Source organism: Triturus cristatus, chromosome 12 (genome assembly GCF_964204655.1).
Source record: "Triturus cristatus chromosome 12, aTriCri1.1, whole genome shotgun sequence".
NCBI classification, from domain to species: Eukaryota; Metazoa; Chordata; class Amphibia; order Caudata; family Salamandridae; genus Triturus; species Triturus cristatus.
The window spans coordinates 12,522,409-12,540,087 of NC_140595.1; the positions used below are offsets into that span (position 1 = coordinate 12,522,409).

The window sequence follows — 17,679 nt, forward strand, 5'->3', positions numbered from 1 at the left end:
CCCTAGTCTCTTTATGAGCACAGGAGCACAAATCGTCAAACAAGATTACAGTAGAATACACAGAAGTTGCACTTTATATGGATAGGCCCTGGTGGCCGCTCAAACCATATACTAAAATAGTGGTATAAGTACCACGAACAGAAAAGGGAAAAGGCCTAGGGCCTCTATAACCGCTGGGCCTACAAGGAGCTAACTTCAGTTAGTGACCAGGAGGTCCACGGGTGGCGTGTGCAGAGCAAATAGTCACACGCGTGCTCCCATAGGTTTCAATGGGTGCGTAAAAAGTACAAAGTTACTGCAAAGAGGATCTTCCGGATGGACTAGGAACTCAAGATTTGGAACACAGGCACTAGAGATGTAATACTACACTTGGGCACAGGAGTGCCAGCTTTACCTCACCCACAGGAAGCGGGTGCATAGGCCTCGAAGTGCGTCGGGTTTCTTCTATCGGTTCCGTGGAGCTTGAAGACAAAGATGCTGCAGGCGGTCGGTCCGGGAGAGATGCAGTGGATCCAAGGGTGGATCGGAGATGTTGAAGACCTGTAAGCAGAGGGGACAGTGTTCACAGTCACTAGCCAGTGACCAGCGTGGCACCAGGTGGGTACCAGGCAATGTCGGGTGCAAACAGGAAGAAAGGTGTAGCTTGTCTCTGCAGCCACGTGGTCCCTGGAGGTCGACGATGTTCAGGAGTCGGTTCACGAGCTGTCCCACGCAGGCTCTCGCTGTCGGCGACTTGATCGAAGCAAACAAGCCTTGGCAAAAGCAATTGTTGTAGGAGATGAAATAAGCTGATGGCTCTGACCAGCAAGGTCAGAAGGACTGCTCCTTTGGAGGGGAGCAAGGGCCAGTCTGGAGCAACCAGACCAGCGGTGTATTTCGTAAAGTTCATCGCCAAGATGGCTACTAGCCAGCGGGCCAGCAACCGGTTAGGCGCGTCGAGTGGCAAAATGCAGAAGGGCCCCACGCAGATCGTGGAGATGCTGGAGGGCTCACCTTTGGTGCAGATGCTGCTCGAGGGTTGGGCTTCTCAGATCCCAAAGCACAACTTGGAGGGAGCCTCGGTTGTTGCACTTGTCAGCTTGTCGTGGTCGTTTCAAGATGGCTGGCTCCACGTGTCTCGGTGCCTCCACGGGTCTCTTCTTCTCAGGGACTGTGGATCGGGCAGTGAGAGGTCTGGAGGTCCAGGTCTTGTCAGCCTCTGGGCTCGGGCTCCGGCGGGAGGCGGCGGCAAAGCAGACGTTGATTCGCTGGATGGTGCTTGCGTTAGCAAGGTGGTCACTCCCTGACCACAGGGGAGATTTCCTTCAGTCTTCTGTGCAGCAGAATGTCGAAGTTCCTGTCTTCTTCTTAGTTTCAAGTTGATTCCAGGATGTCTGAAGTCTTAGGACACAGCTCCTACCTTTAAGCGGATTCTAGGGGCCGGACTACCTGCTAGGTCCCTCCCTATGGGTGGGACCAGGAAGGGGGGTGGTTACACCCCCAATCCTTTGTCCAGCTCGCCCCAGGCCCGGGACTGGTATGCCCCAGGACTGGTTTGAACTGGCATATGCACCGAGGCTCCTTGTGAGCCACAGGCATGTCTGGTTTCTATTCAGCCCTACCTGACCAATACACAAAATCCTGTCTGGGGTGGTGCATGCACCTCCCCTGGCAGGAAACCCTTTGTCCACACCTCCCAAGCTGGAAGGACTCCCAGCAGCAGGAGGGCAGACTTGTGTCTGTGGTGGCAGCATCCATTTTGTGGAGCTGAGGCTATGTCTGATTTTACCCGGGTTTCAGGTACTGTACATGTCCTGTCCCTCTAGAAGGGTGGAATGCTAACCCCGTTGCCAGAATTGGCGAGGGGTTAGTATTCCAATTCGTATGACACCTTACTCGACATGTTTTGATAAAGCCAAACCAAAGATAGCATTTAACCGCGAGGTTCATAATGCACTTAAGAGTATATGGTATGACGATATCTGGAAACAGTAGAAGGAAGTTGTTCCGACCACTGCAGGCAGGCTCAGCTCATGCCAGAGCACCATCTCACATGGAACCAAGCACTCTGCCTTCAGGATTGTTAAGGCCTGCCATAGGAGTGACTTATAGGTTACCAGGTGTCCCATTTAAGGTTAGGTATAGGTATACTACACCTAAGTAAGAGGTGATTACACCAACTTACCCCAGCTGAGTGATCAGCCAGTTGTGTCAGATTGTTAGGCCAAGCCTGGGGTGGCATAATACATGCTTCAGCCCCTGGCAGGCCTTGGGTACACCAATGCCCTGGGTACCTAGTGTACACTGGTACAGGGGCTGACAGGGTGATCCAACCAATTGGGTATGTACCTAGGGTACATGGAGTCCATTTTAAAGAGAGAACAGCCAGGCTGAGATCCTGAATAGCAGGATCTCAGGCCAACTAAGTCGAAAAACCAGCTAGACACTAGGCCAAAAATTTGGGGGTAACCATAGTCAGATATCCACCTTCCTACAACATCCTTTGCCCCTCTCCAAGCACTCAGACTCGGTAGCGTGCCTGGACGATATTTCTCTACAGTTGCACCTTCTCACTGTCGAACTACATGACAAAGCTCTCTCAATTGATCATTTCCCCTTGATCAGCTCCTTCCTCGCCTCTGTGAACTTGCCCAGAACCCCCCTCCCTAGGGTTAAAGATCTCATGGGCCAGCTTTCCCCCCTTCTGTCCCGAAAACCATACCCCTACCTAACGCTCCCTCACGCACCAGAAGATTTAAGGCGTACCTGGCGTCTAATGATATGAATGACCTACTCAACTCTTACTCGCCTATGATCAACACCAACACGATCCCTCTGGGACTAATACAAACCATCCACTCTAACCTGAACAGAGAACCCCCTCAAAACCTTAGAGCCATTAATAATGACAACCTCACGAGAGTGAATGTAACCCAGACTCCTTCCCCCCTTAATCTGGTGCGACTCAAATGTGGGCTACTCAACTGCAGGTCAGCCAGTAAACACGCTTCCGATATCTTCGACCTCATCCAACACAATAAGTTAGACATTATCATCCTCACTGAAACTTGGCTAAATCCCGCCTCCACTTCTATCCTAGACCTCCTAGTACCTCCTACCCATGACATAATTTGTCTATACAGAGTTTTGAAGTTGGGTGGTGGCCTAGCCTGTATTCACAGGAACACACTCGGTTTCTCACTTGAAGTCCTCCACACCATCCTTCTGGGAATACCTTTGTCTCAGCATTTCAAGTAATAACCTTCACACCTTTTACCACCCCCCGGGTGACAATCTCCCCTTCATTGAGCAACTTAAGGAAATCATCTCTGGCAATGTCTACTCGGTATTGTCCCAAATCTTCCTCGGCGATTTCAACCTTCACTGGGCTAACCCCAACGACCACGCTGTATCTTGCCTTGAATCACTCTTAGGTGATCAAGAGCTGATTCAGCATTGTGACCGGCCAACTCATAATAAAGGCGAAATTCTAGACCTCATCATCTCCAATGGTCAATACTATTACCCCGTGCGATTGGTCCGACCACCACTGCATCCTCTTTTATATTAACAGCAAGGTTTCTATGAGTGAAGCTCAACCAACGAAATCAAAGATCTGGAAAAGGGACCTCAGATCCATCAATTCTGATGAACTAGCAGCCCACTGTAAATCCGCCCTCTCCTCCAAAGCTGACCTGGTTGAGGTTCAGTTACTCACTGACTTTTACAACTCTACCATCTCTAACATCATGGATGACATTGCACCACTCCAACAAAAAAATGCTTCAACAAAAATATCCAAACCGTGGTTCAGAGACAATTTAAACTCTGAATGCCGCAACCTTAGGGCAATTGAACGATCCTGGAAATCCAAATCCTCCTCAGACCAACTAGAACTCCTTAGAGATGTTAGGAGCTCCTACAACAAACAAATCAAGAGCGCCAAGGCAGATTACTTCAGATACCTACTTGACCAGGCCGCTAACCACCCCAAGAAACTTTTTAAACTGGTTAAACAGCAGTCAGTGGTAGCTCCAAACTACTCGGATTCGGGAGGCAGCCCACCCTCATGCGACAAACTGGCTGCTTTCTACACAGAGAAAGCAAGTCTCATCAACATTGAACTCACTTCTAAAAAGGCTCTACTGCCATCTTCACACCACATCCTGTCCTATTTTAGAAGCTCAGCCTGAACACCAAAAACAAAGCATCATGAGGCACCTTCACTCCCTTCAGTGAAAAAGACATCAACAAGATTCTTCAGAGTATCAACCCATCTAATCATTTCTGCGACCTGTTGCCTCCTTCCATCTTCAAAGAAATCAAGAATGTCCTCATCCCCACCTGGACTAAGATTGTAAACGCTTCACTGTCACAAGGCTCGATCCCAGAGTGCCTAAAAGCAGCTCAGGCATCACCCATACTAAAAAAACGAATGCTGATAGGGCTGACTTTAATAACTTCCGCCCTATCGCAAACATCTCCACCCTAGCCAAACTCCTATAAAAATGTGTCCAATCCCAACACTGCGCACATAGAGAATTTCCAACTTCTAGACCAACATCAATCTGGCTTTCGGAGGGGGCACAGCACTGAATTGGTTCTCATTCACGTCCTGGATGACATTTTAAAAATGCTCCACCAAAATGTATCCTGCCTCCTGATCCTCCTTGACCTTTTCTCTGCCTTTGACACGGTCACTCACGATAACCTCGTATCCATTCTGAAGAACAGGATGGGCTTCTCTGGTCGGGTGTTACAATGGTTCTCGTCCTTCCTCCACCACAGATCACAAAGAATCAAGGCGAACCACACTCTCTCCCAGCCCTCTCCAGTACTCATGGGGGTCCCCCAAGGGTCCGCCCTATCTCCTACACTCTTCAACCTGTTCTTGGAACCTTTAGCTAATACACAAAATTCCACAAACATTCTCTTCCATATGTATGCGGACGATACACAACTTTATTTGAAGCTCTCCTCCCCAGATAACATCATCTCACTCAACACTATCCTAACGTCTACTCAAAACTGGTTAACTGAGAACCACCTCCTGCTCAACACCTCTAAAACAGAATTCCTTCTCATCTCTCCTCCGAACCACATCCCCAAGCTAGACCTTTATTGAATCACCTCACTGCCTTCAACTGGTCCCCCCTCATTATAGACTCAGCCAAATCTCTCAGAATCATCCTTGACAAACATCTGAACATGAAGAATCATATAGCTTGTAAGAGAGCTAATCACTTGATGAGGACACTCAGAAATATCAAACCATTCCTTCCACAATCTGATTTCAAGCAGATGGTCCAAGCGCTTGTGTTGCCGAGACTTGACTATGGCAGCGCTACGCTCTGTGGCCTCCCCAAATATACCTTGGCTTCACTAAGGGCATCTCTGAACGCTGCGGCTAGACTGGTTACCGGTACCAAAAGAAACGGGCACTTATCCCCAGTCCTAAAATCCCTTAAATGGCTGCCTTACGTAGCTCGAATTCAGCTAAAGAAGGCTTGTCTGGCACACAAAGCCCTCCATTTCAAAAACCCCAGTTACCTAGCGCAAAAACCTGAACTATCCTGGGGTGGTAGACCCTCAAGAAGTGCAAACTCTTTCCTCTTGAAACCACACATCTGTAGCAAAAAGAGAACCTGCCACCGAGGCTTCTCTGGCGCTGCCCCGAAGATCTGGAACTCTCTCCCACCGGAAGTAGGCAGAATCTCCTCCATGGCTGCTTTCAAACTGGAAGCCAAAAGATTCCTAATGAACAAGTTCTTACCTTAAATGGGTTATGATCATCCGCTCTAAGTCTCTGATCCTACAACTGTTAGACCACCATTTGATGCTACTCTTCTTTACCTCATTGTTTGCCCCTTCTTAGCCCGCTCTGTATTAGCTGTTGTATTATTCTCCTGTGACCCCTTTGTACTGTAATTATTCATGTTTCGTATTCTTTTTTGATGTCGATATTGCATTTATTACCTTCCTTCCATCCTTTGTAAAGCACTCTGATATCCTTCGGGATCTTGTTTGCGCTATATAAAATGTTATAAATAAATAAACTAAACTACTAATGTTGCTAGAAAAATCCAACCTACCCATCAACGGATTGTTTGACTGTTGTTCTCATTTGGGCTACAAACTGGCTATTGTGGAGAATGCCAAATCACTCTGCATAGGTGGCAACCAACACAATACCAGCTGTAGAAATGTTGGGGCATAAGTTACTTCATCACTGACCAGGATCTAAAGTCTGTAGTCAATGCACCATTTCTTTCGAGAATTAAACTTTGGAAATGATCCCAGAAATCCATGTGGCCTCCGCTTACAGCTGTGCTCCATGTGGTCACCTGCTTTGTAATGAATTTCAAGAAATTAGACCACATCTTTCTCACGCTGCATGATCTTTAATGGCTCATCATCAAAGCAAGAGCAAAAATAAAGGCCGCCTGCAGCATTAACTACGCCCTTCATATCTGAGAAACTGAAAATCTAAGGTGCTCAACGAGCCTCTGTAATTCAAGGAAGAGCGGTGATTTGGAACTCTCCCCACCTCTCTGTAACCCTTGTTTTGCTACCTTCAGAAAGGAACTACAGACCCTCCTTTTCCAAACATACTTTAACTAATCGCTGTCGCAATTTCCACCCCCTCATTTCCATTGCCTCTGCTAGAAAGCATAGTACTGGTTCCTATTCTTCCTCCTATTTTAGTACATTTTTGGCTCTTAACCCTGGAGTAAATGTGCCTTAAGCTTCTATTCGCTATAATGCCCTTGAGCTAAGGTTATAATGTCGAAAAATACATGAATAAATTAGAAACTAAATAAACGATAAATGTTTATGCTACATATAGTCACTGATTTATACAATACACTGAAAACTGTGCATTTCTAATTGTCTAAACTCCATTGAGAGCATGACGGTATCACAGATTTTGCTGTCAATTAATCCAGGTTATGAGTGAACATTTAAGCCAATTCCAGTTTTTCAAGGATCGACGCTAGACATGCGGGGATTGTTTGGCCCTATTAATGATGTGTACAGAAAACTACAAGTCCCAGCATTCTTGGGGTTGATAACTGAGAACATGTACAGCCCAAAAGCCACCTGGCATGCATGACAGGCATCTAGTTGGCTGCTCTTTGCTAAATGCTTATCATACATTAAAGCTCTGGGGGGAAAAAACTCAATTGAGAAAAACGCGCTCGATCCCCCCCAAAGGCACAGAGCTAGAGCAGAAGGAGGACCCTAAAGGTCACCGCTGGGGTCGCCCTTCTCAGTGTCCACCTGCCCAAGTCCCTTTTCTGTTTCTTTAGTGGTATCGCTGTTCCTGAGACATCATGTCGCGCAAAGTTTGCTGAGAAATAGATGAAGGACTGATAAGGAAGAGCTCTTTGTGACGAGGTTAAGGTTAGTACATATGGCTACTTCCTTGCTGCTCCGTGCACTGACGGCGGCCGGCACTGTTCCAAGATGGCTGCCCCCTATATCACTTTATTTTCTGAGCGCTCTAGCGTGCCGGGATTTCAGGTTCCTTTGGGGATTGTAGTCCTTGTTGTGGAAGTGTTACTGTCTTTGACTTTTGCACGAACTACACCCCCCGTCACGCCGTGCTCCGTGTCAGGTGCGTGCGCCGGCGCAGTGCAGAGGACTGCTGGTGCAGGGGAATGGCGGCGCTGAGGTTGCGGGCGGTGTGTGGTCTTCTCCGTGCACTCCAACAAGCGAAAGGTGAAAGGGCAGAGCCTGGCAGCAGGGACTGGGCAGCGTTTGATGAGACATAGCGGGTTGCAATGTGGGGCTCTATGAGTGCGGTGTTGTATACCTTTAGGGGTAGGGGTAACTAATAAACTTATAGTGTGTGTGTTCAAACAAAATCCCAGCCTCTACTAGGGATTCTGGCGTTAGCAGCCGAAGCCTCTTTCACTCACAAGGACAGCGTGGCAGTGCAAGCTTCCCACTCAGGACAGGCACATCACAAGTAGCAGTAGGGAAAACTTCACTCCGTGTCGTACAGCGTGAGCTTCTTTCACTCACAAGCACAGCAGTGAAAGCTTTCCACTCACAGGGCAATTACTGCACAAGTAGCAGTAGTGCACACTTCACTCAGTGTCATACAGCTTGAGCTTCTTTCACTCACAAGCACAGCAGTGCAAGCTTCCCACTCACAGGGCAGGTACTGCACAAGTAGCATTAGTGCAAACTTCACTCAGTGTCATACAGCTTGAGCTTCTTTCACTCACAAGCACAGCAGTGCAAGCTTCCCACTTACAGGGCAGGTACTGCACAAGTAGCAGTAGTGCAAACTTCACTCAGTGTCATACAGCTTGAGCTTCTTTCACTCACAAGCACAGCAGTGCAAGCTTCCCACTCACAGGGCAGGTACTGCACAAGTAGCAGTAGTGCAAACTTCACTCAGTGTCATACAGCTTGAGCGCCTTTCACTCACAAGCACAGCAGTGTAAGCTTCCCACTCACAGGGCAGGTACAGCACAAGTAGCAGTAGTGCAAGCTTCACTCACATACAGTGTTGTCTTTTACTTTCTCAGTAAAAATTATGTTTGATGGACAAAATAAACGTCAAAACTGTGCAAGACTTATTCGACGCACGCCATCAGGATCTGTTGGCCTAAGTCCTGCTAGCTTTCAGTGCACCATCTGTATCCCCTAACCTTGCAAGGTAACCGGTAGAAGGTGCAACCTCAGAACAAGACAACCCTGGCTCCCCGAGGAAATCTTGGAAACCGATTAGAACCCTTTTGTTTGGTAACTCGTGCATACCCAAAGAGAGACACAAGAAAGAGACATGGTGTTTCAATTATTTGAGCATTGTGATTCTTTGAGTAAAATACACACATTGTAATAATCAATAGGAGGAAACAGAATAGTGTGATCAGCATTACGAGAATGGTGAAGAAAATGATCAATTCAACCATTGTGCTGGTACAGAGATTATATGCTTGCATATAAGTACTGTAATATATTGTACTCCTACCAAGTGTTACCTATTCTAGTGTGGGTGAATCTGCCGGGATCCCTGTAGGGTAATCCAACGTCCCCGTTAACTATGGGTAAGTGTCTTCAGGGAGTTTGTCTTGCTTGGGAGCTGGGCGTCATCCCTTGCAGGAGGTAAAGAGGAATCGGCTGGGCTGGAATTTCAGCATGGGACGACCTCACAGTGCCAGCGAAATGCTCCTCTAACAAAATAAAGGAGTGGTGTCATTTATCTAATAAATAACCCCCATGCCGAAGTCCCAGTCAGGCTCCCATTATTGATTCTACCCGGACAAAGCTGTGGCAGAGCAAACAATAATAAAGAACAACATTTTGGGCAGTGAGCTTTATTTAGCTTTCGTACAGGATGTTCAAGGATTCTGATTATGTTCCTACGAAGATCTGCAAATGTAAGCAAAGCTATTTCTTGGAACAATATCTGTTCAGAGCAAATATTGGACCTATAATATGAGTCCATTCTTGGATATGTAAGCGCACAGGGAAGTCATAGAGAGTACATGGGCTGTATACTTGTCATCATGAGTTTCCTAGCTCCATGATGACTTCACTGTACCGTAAGATGTTTGGTACCAAACATCTCATCTCAATAAATCCTCACTGATGCCAGTGTTCGGATTAATTACTAAATGCACACAGGAGACACCTTATAGTGTCCCCATAAAACCTACCAAGCACTGGTGTGGTCTCTGACTAGTCTTAGCCTGCCTGCCGCCACCAGATATGTTTCTGACCTCATGCAGAGAGAGCCAGCGCTCTCAGAGCTCAGGAACAAAGCCTGCTCTGGGCGGAGGTGCTTCACACCTCCCCCTTTCCAGGATGGGCCTCCAGTGCAGGATGCTTGAAAGGTAATGCCGAATTTGAAATGCAAGCCTGACAGCTCCAACTAGTGGAGGATGTCAGCTTCCCTGTCTGCTCCACATTTGGCGGGAGGACAGATGGGAAAATGTGTTAGATTAGGAGCAACCAGCACCACCCCTAAGGTGGGGTAGGTTGAAGGCCAGTACTCCATGCCAGTATCCATCACACATTCAATTCTAGAATTGGGGGACAGTCTCACGGCCCATTCAGCTATTGGTTCTCTTAGTGACACTGAAAATATTTGCCAGTAACACGTTATGAAAAGGCTCCCAGTTTTCTGTTTTTACTTATCTTTGTAGTTAAATACAGACAGAAAACAATGTCTGCGTTTTATTTTTAAAAACATAAAAGTACAAAAAATTATTTTGAGTGTCTGTTCATGCTGCCTTTTATCAATTCTAGGACAACAGCTGAGGAGACATACATCTTAGGGAGTTTAAAACAAGACTTGATTTCGTTAAATAATGACATATGTCAGCACAAGTTTGTAGTATAATGCTAATATTTACCTGTGTGTGTACTGTTGTTATATATTTGAATGCTTAATTTGCTTAAACACGACAGGCATCTACGTATGGGTGCACGCTTATTAGTTAAATTTGAAAAATATACAATTTCACACCTTTATTCAATCATCAATCAATCAAAGCTTTATTTCGACATGTAATGTCATAAAAGCACAAAATACATAAAAACAATTACAAATTCATTTTTAAGACATGTCGTAAGAAAAATCCAATTAAGTAATATACAATAAATATCTAAAAATGTATTAAATTTTACAGCTTTGGGAGTTAAAAAAAAAAGATAAAAGGATTTAGCTGGAGCTAATAAATCTCTGTCTCATTAGCCATGCCCAACCTAGGAATTTGGCCACCCCACAAACTATGGTAGTGTTAGTAGAGGTTTTAAGGATTCTCATAGCATCAATGTGATCCCTTGTTCCTAGGAGTAAACAAACAGGCCTAAGCCATTTCATTCTAGGTAACAAATAGGCTGGGCATGCAAAGAAAAAATGAGAGATATTTTCAATAGCGCCAGAGCAGAATGGACAGTCTGGAAGAGTCTTATGGGGGGGTTTCCACTTGCTAGTACGATCACGTAGCGGGAGTGTCCCGAATCTAAACTGAATAAAAAGAGATCTATCCTTAGGCTTGGTGATGAAATCAAGGTAAGGTTCTAAAAGAGGAGTAAGTTTGTGCTGGTAAAAAACCTCAGTCAACCTTCCAATATTAGGATCTCTTTGTTCCGAAGCATCCACCCATGCCCAGAAAGCTCGTTTGGCTTCCTCCTTTGATATTGGTGCCCCCACGGGCCGATCAGACGTGAGGCCGATTGCGACCAAAAGTTTTTTAATATTTGTGAGCCACTCGATTTTATGAGCTCCTTGCATATTCATAACCTCCCTGAGCCCATCGACATAGTTAGAAAGCTCAGGGGTGCGCCACAGCCGCGCCCAGTATAACAGAGGGCGAAGGGTGGCTAGATCTCTAATTGAGCGCCTGCCAAGGTCGCTCAAGAGTGGTTTGGTTGGGGTGCCCCTAGGGAGAGATACAAGTTCTCTAAAGAACTTGTTTTCGTTGGTCACGAGTGAGTCGACACAGCTGAAGCCCCATAGTTCCGCGGCATAAAGTGCACTACCCACCGCCTTTGCGGCATAGATGTTTAATACTGGGGCAATGGGTTTAGTGGTAGAGGCCCGGAATTCCTTTCCCAAGGCTCCAGTTACCCGTTTAAGATTAAGTGCCATTTTATCTATGTGGGGCTGCCATTTGAGCCTGTCAGAGATTCTGATTCCCAAGTAATCAAACTCCCTGACACTCTCCAGTGGTTTCCCATCTAGGGTCAGAGTGGAGCCGGAGGATCTTGAAGGATTGAAGTAGAGGAGTTTGGTTTTGGCGGTGTTGATGACTAGACCTCTCTGCTCGCAGAACAAAGAGAAGCGCTGTAAAAGCTTCTGTAGTCCTGACGGTGTTTTTGAAATTAAAAGTGTGTCGTCCGCAAAAAGAAGGGCGGGGACTTTGTCACCCGCCAAAGCGGGGACATCCGCTTCAACTTCAAGCAGGAAGGAGACCACGCCATTCACAAACAATGTAAAAAGTGTTGGTGCCAAGACACAACCTTGGCGAACCCCTCTGTTCACTGGTATTTTATTGGTTTTCTGGCCCTGGGTCCCCCATCTAATACAAGCGAAGTTCTCTTCGTGCATTCGAATAAGGAGTTTCAAAATGTAGGAGGGGATTCCCAGCTCCTCCAGAATCAGCCACAAGCGGTCACGAGGGACCAAGTCAAAGGCGGTCTTAAGGTCGATGAACGCAAGATATAGAGCGCCCTTACCGATGGTTACCGTCTTCCAGTAGAGAAGCATCAGCCTAAATGCTTGGTCAATTGTACTGGTACAAGCCCTAAAGCCCGCCTGGAACTTTGTTAAGATCCCTTTTTCATCCACCCAGGAATGTATCCTCTCCAGGAGAACCCTACCGACCAGTTTCTGGCCAGAGTCGATAAGGCTAATGCTTAATTTGCTTAAACACGACAGGCATCTACGTATGGGTGCACGCTTATTAGTTAAATTTGAAAAATATACAATTTCACAACTTTATTCACAAAATAAATATAGGTAAAATACTGATAAGCTGGCCAACAAAATAAATATGGATAAATACAGATGGGAATGTTAAGAAATAATACCATAAAACCAGTAGCCCTAATTTTAAAACATGGCATTACTGTGTATTCTGGTTCTGTTACATTAAACAGAAACTACCTGGAGACTTTATCTTCGGGTCCTCCTAAATATATGGCTTCCCTTTTGAGAAATTCCAGTACTGTCCATGTAAAATTATAGCCGCCCTGCAGAGAAATGCATACAATATCACTTAAATAGTATAGCAGTGCTGCATATGTCAGCAATTATCTTTTCGATAGTCCTGCTGAATGTCCCAGAATTGAGACATGTGTCTAAATTGTCTTTTATGTGTCTGATTGCTGCCATATGGTGAAAGAACCTGTGCTGTGGTCACTTTTTAGTTTTGAAAATATGGTCACTGCGATATGTGATAGGAAGGGTTGCAGGAATCCTGTATGTTACTTGGCGGTTGGTGGAGTGTTGAATACTGGGATGTAGAGTCATTGGTGTTGCTTGAAGATTCCATGGATGATGTGCTAGGGTGCTGCCTTGTAGCTGGCGTAGATGAAGGCTCCCAGGGTGCTGCCTTGTATCTGGCGTAGATAAAGGCTCCTAGGGTGCTGCCTCATATCTGGCGTAGATAAAGGCTCCTAGGGTCTGCCTTGTATCTGGCGTAGATAAAGGCTCCTAGGGTCTGCCTTGTATCAGGCGTAGATAAAGGCTCCTAGGGTGCTGCCTTGTATCTGGCGTAGATAAAGGCTCCTAGGGTGCGTAGATAAAGGCTCCTAGGGTGCTGCCTTGCATCTGGCGTAGATAAAGGCTCCTAGGGTGCTGCCTTGTATCTGGCGTACCTAAAGACTCCTAGGATGCCTTCTCCTCCAAAGCCAGAGATGTAGAGACTGAGATACAGCTTTTTATACTGGTCCTGGAGAGCGGATGCCCAGTTCATTTCAGCATGGCTTGCTTGCAGCGTCTCGTGGTGCTCCATGGAGGTACCTATGCACAGAGACGGGGTTTGGATTCTTATGTTATGGCTGCATAGTTTTAGAATGTTGTTGGAAGAGGAGGCTCTTAACAGGGCCTTCAGCCCTGTTGACATCAAATGCTGTGCCCTCATTGCGGTGACGTAACACTGGGAGCTGTTCTTACTCCAGTGACATTACACTGGTACCTAATCTTCCTGCAGTATGATCATGAGCAGAACTCCCTTTAGTACCATCACAGAACTCATAGAGCTGTCATTACTTCAGTAACATTGAACTTGGATCTACCATTTACACTGTACATTGGTAACACTCCTTCGTGATGGAATAGTAAACGTGGTGCTATCTTTCAAAACAGAGGGTCTTCTTTTGCGTTTGATTGACAGGGTACTCTGCTTCAAAGCTGGTTGAAGACCCTGTTCCCCAACTCGCGGTTCCAGTGGGCTGAACAACAGTCGTTCTGCCGGGGGACCTTCTGCCGGTGAATACCTTTGACTGATGGCCTGACTGGCATTAGGGTCTTGGCAGTGGGTGTCAGACTTTCAACGTTTTTGAAGTTGACTGTTTTGCGACTTTCGCTGTTTGGGTCCAGACAGAAATTAGGATTAATCACCTGCCCCACTCACTTGGAAACTATTCCCAGTGAATGAATGGCATTAATTTTTTTTTAGCAACAAACGCCTGCTATGGTAGTTTGTTTATAAAGTACAAAAAAACTTTTATGTGTTGGTGCATTGAACATAGAACCCACCCAGCAAAGTTTCAGTGCCTTAGAAGAGCTGGTTTAGCAACAGCTTCTGTTAAGGCACAGATACTTCCGCCTTTTTTGGTGGATATGTCTAAATATGTCAGACTGTAGCTCTCCAAGATAATGTATTTCACCCGTCTACAGGCCTGCCAAACTTTATATGAGCCCCAGAGTTGTCATGTGGTCACATTTGCCTCGTGCTGAACACCACCATTTTACATGTTGACACTTAAACTTATTTTTCCTTGAACATTGACATTTGACGCACATTTCATTGCGCCCCTGTATAGGATAATATTCTCAGAACTGGCTTTTTTTTACATCCACAATTTTTCATAGGCATTTTTTCAAGAGGCTTGAACATTTCTGTACAAGTGCTACGTTCACTGCACAAAATGTTATTTGTTATTTTACGCTCTCGACTGCTCTGTGGACATAAAATCAATAATAAATACGGCGTCCCTCCTTTGTTTAAGTTAGAGGAGCATTTAGCTGACTCTGCCAGGTTAACCCATGCCAGTATTCCAGCCAGCTGATTCCTGTTTACTTCCTGCGAGGGACGTTTCCTGGCTCTCCAGCAAGACAGGTTTCCAGATGACACCCACACGTAATTAGGGAGTTAGATCAATCACCCTACAAGGATTCTGGAAGATTCACCCACCCTAGGTCCGCTAGGATAGGGAGAGCTAGGTAGGAGCACAAAATATAATTGTATTTACATGCAAACATATCATCGATGTGATGCAATGGTGGAACTCTTATTATATTCACTATTCTCCAAATGCTGTTTAATCTGTTTCTTTCCTTCTATTGATAATTGCAGCACGTGGATTTTATACAAGAATCTAATTGCTTCAATAATTATTAAACCGCCAAACCTGAGTATTTCTTGCGCTTCTTTTTGGGCATGCACAAGTTACCTAATGAAGGGGTTCTAGATCTGTTTCCACGATATCTATGGGTTGTGAGGTATGTCATGTTCTGAGGTTTCACATTCAACCTGTTACCTGATTGAGGTAGGGGTACAGATGTGCACTGTCAGCTAGCGTGAACAAAGGCCAACATATCCCGATGCTGAGCATAGACTCACTCTTGTGCAATTCTAATGTTTATGTTGCCCAACAAACGCATATTTTTACTGAATAAGTAGAAACCGTACAACAGAGTCTCTGAATTGTTGATAATTAGAAGCTTCTTAACTTTGTTGAACAGTGGCTCATCTGGTCTGTGTTTGGCTAGAAGTACCATATTTAAGGACTGATAAATGATTCCCCTATACAAATATTATGTGATTTTGTCTGGATATTCTTTTATCGTGCTCTTTTGCTGCATGCTGGAGCCTTTATCTCCATTAGTTATTTTAATACTTTTGAAATTGGTCAAACATGTTGACGATTTAAACATGGTACTCCATCGCATACAATGCTTGTTTTTACTTATGCTACTCTTTCAGTGGGCTCTAGTATGGTTGTTGTTTGGAACGGCCAGATATTTCTTATTTTAATGCCTTTGAACCTTTCATATCTCTTGTCAGGCTGCTCGTTTGGGACATTCAGACGAAGATATTCATCTGTAAACCCTAAAAATGAGGCTGGAGCCTTGGAGAATGTGCCCGTGGTGGAGCTGGTGGAAGGTAAGCTTTGTCCTGACCCGATACCTCTACCAGAATTGTTTTTCTGAGGAGTTCCTTTATGCTGTGCCCAATGCCAGCTGAAGACTGATTCTGTTATGAGTTATTTTATTGTAATCAGTGAGTTGGTGACATGGCTGATTGTAGAGGTCAGATTTGGCTGATAAATAGTGGGTGTGGCTTGCGATCTTTAGGCATTGTCAGGCAGGTGCTGGAGAGGCAACAGGATATAATGTGGGTTGGGAAGAGGTGAGGCCAGGGCATTGAAGGGTAGGGGCTGGGGTGCTGCAAAGCAGAGGACAGAGGAAAAGCACCATGAGGGGTTGGTCTAACACGTGTAGTGATGGTAGATTCCATTTGGAGGTGTCTGTAGATCCCATCTCTTTGATGGGGTTCTGCATGTGCTGTTAGTTGTGAGTGTGATTTGATTGCCTTCTGTAGAGTATCTTGGTCTGTATGACGAGGCCACCTACTAACGCTTCCATCATTGGTTGTCCTTAATGCTTGCAGTGTTGGAGCTTCGGATGCATCAGCTCCTTGCAGAGAATCCGGATGGTTGCTCCTTGGATGAAACATCACTTCCACAAATGAAGGGTGATAACAGTCAGAGCCAACCACAGACTTCAGAGACTTCAAGCCCAGAGAGATGTCACAGCAGCTGCCCCACACCTAGCCGATGGATGGAAAAGCTGGACAAGGAGAGGTGGACCAATCAAAAGAGGCAGCAGCGCTTAGAAGAACAATTATGGCGTTCTCCTTTCCGACAAGGGCTTGGCATGGACTCTGAAGAAGCAGCCAACACCTCTCCTCTCAATGATGCCTCTATAGACACCAGGCCAAAGCTGCCAAAGTTATTCACACCCAAAAAGAAACCACCAAAGGCAAGTAAGGTCAAGGAGGTGAAGGCCCACCAGACCTCAACCAAAAGCATCACTTCCCGCCAGGGCAGCTCCACGAAGACCGGTGCAGGCAGCCAGAGGCTACAGATGCTGGCAGATGCTGCTCATTTGGATGCCATTGAAGCTCTAGAGGAACAGATGCAAGGCTGGGGGGCGCTGAACACAGGCCCTCCGCTGACGGACAAGGAGGGCAACATGCATGAAAGCCACCAGCTTGGCATTCTGGCCTTTTTGGAGGCGTGTGTCTTCACTGGTGCCCTAGAACCTGCCCAACAGTTCCTGCTCTACCACCACCGCTTCCCGGCCAAAAGGAAGCTACTGGGCTTAAAGATGTACAACATCCTACTGCATGGCTGGGCACAGACGGTAGGAAAAGGAGTGAATTTGTGGCCAAGCGAATGAGACATGGAAAGGATGGCACATTTAGCCATACCACAGGGCTAGCAAAGGGCTAGGAAAGGGATGAGCGAAGACATGGGAAGGAGTGAGCATGTTGGCTAGTACCGTACTAATTAATGCTAATATGTGAAGCTGCAGGAAGTAATGAACTTGCAAACTACCTCCCACCAAAGTTTAGTGAGTTTTGAAAAGTATCAGAGGAAGTAAGCATGCTGTAATGCACCAGGTATAACGGAGTGAAGATGTGAAGGTCTTTAAAAGGGGGGAGCATCCGGCTTGGCTCCCCTCCAAGTGAAGGATATTGGTGATGGTTTGGGAAGGAGCGTGTTTGTGACCTTGCTACTGTCTAACTATATGTGTATGCACAGTTGCTTATGTTAACTTGGATGCATGTGTTCGCTTGTTGGTGTCCCGTATTTCTAGTTTAAAGGGTGTATTTGCTTGTCTACTTTTGCCGCTGTTTGTGTTTTTTATATATGTGATCAGAGCAATGTTCTTTTGGGATCAGTTGAAAGGCAAATTGTTTATTTGAAGGTCAAGTGAAATGT

The 17,679-nt window shown here is 45.9% G+C and overlaps 1 protein-coding gene across 1 annotated transcript in view; it reads left to right on the plus strand.

The window, feature by feature from the left end:
* The first annotated feature begins 7,585 nt into the window (after nucleotides 1–7,585).
* The window catches only part of POLRMT (RNA polymerase mitochondrial), a 113,684-nt gene continuing 103,590 nt past the window's right edge, over nucleotides 7,586–17,679 (plus strand). Inside the window, exons 1-3 of the mRNA XM_085638282.1 lie at nucleotides 7,586–7,701; nucleotides 15,738–15,836; nucleotides 16,344–17,098. Coding sequence (XP_085494408.1) covers nucleotides 7,641–7,701; nucleotides 15,738–15,836; nucleotides 16,344–17,098 — 915 coding nt within the window. The 5' untranslated portion in view covers nucleotides 7,586–7,640. The remainder of the gene's footprint in view (nucleotides 7,702–15,737; nucleotides 15,837–16,343; nucleotides 17,099–17,679) is intronic.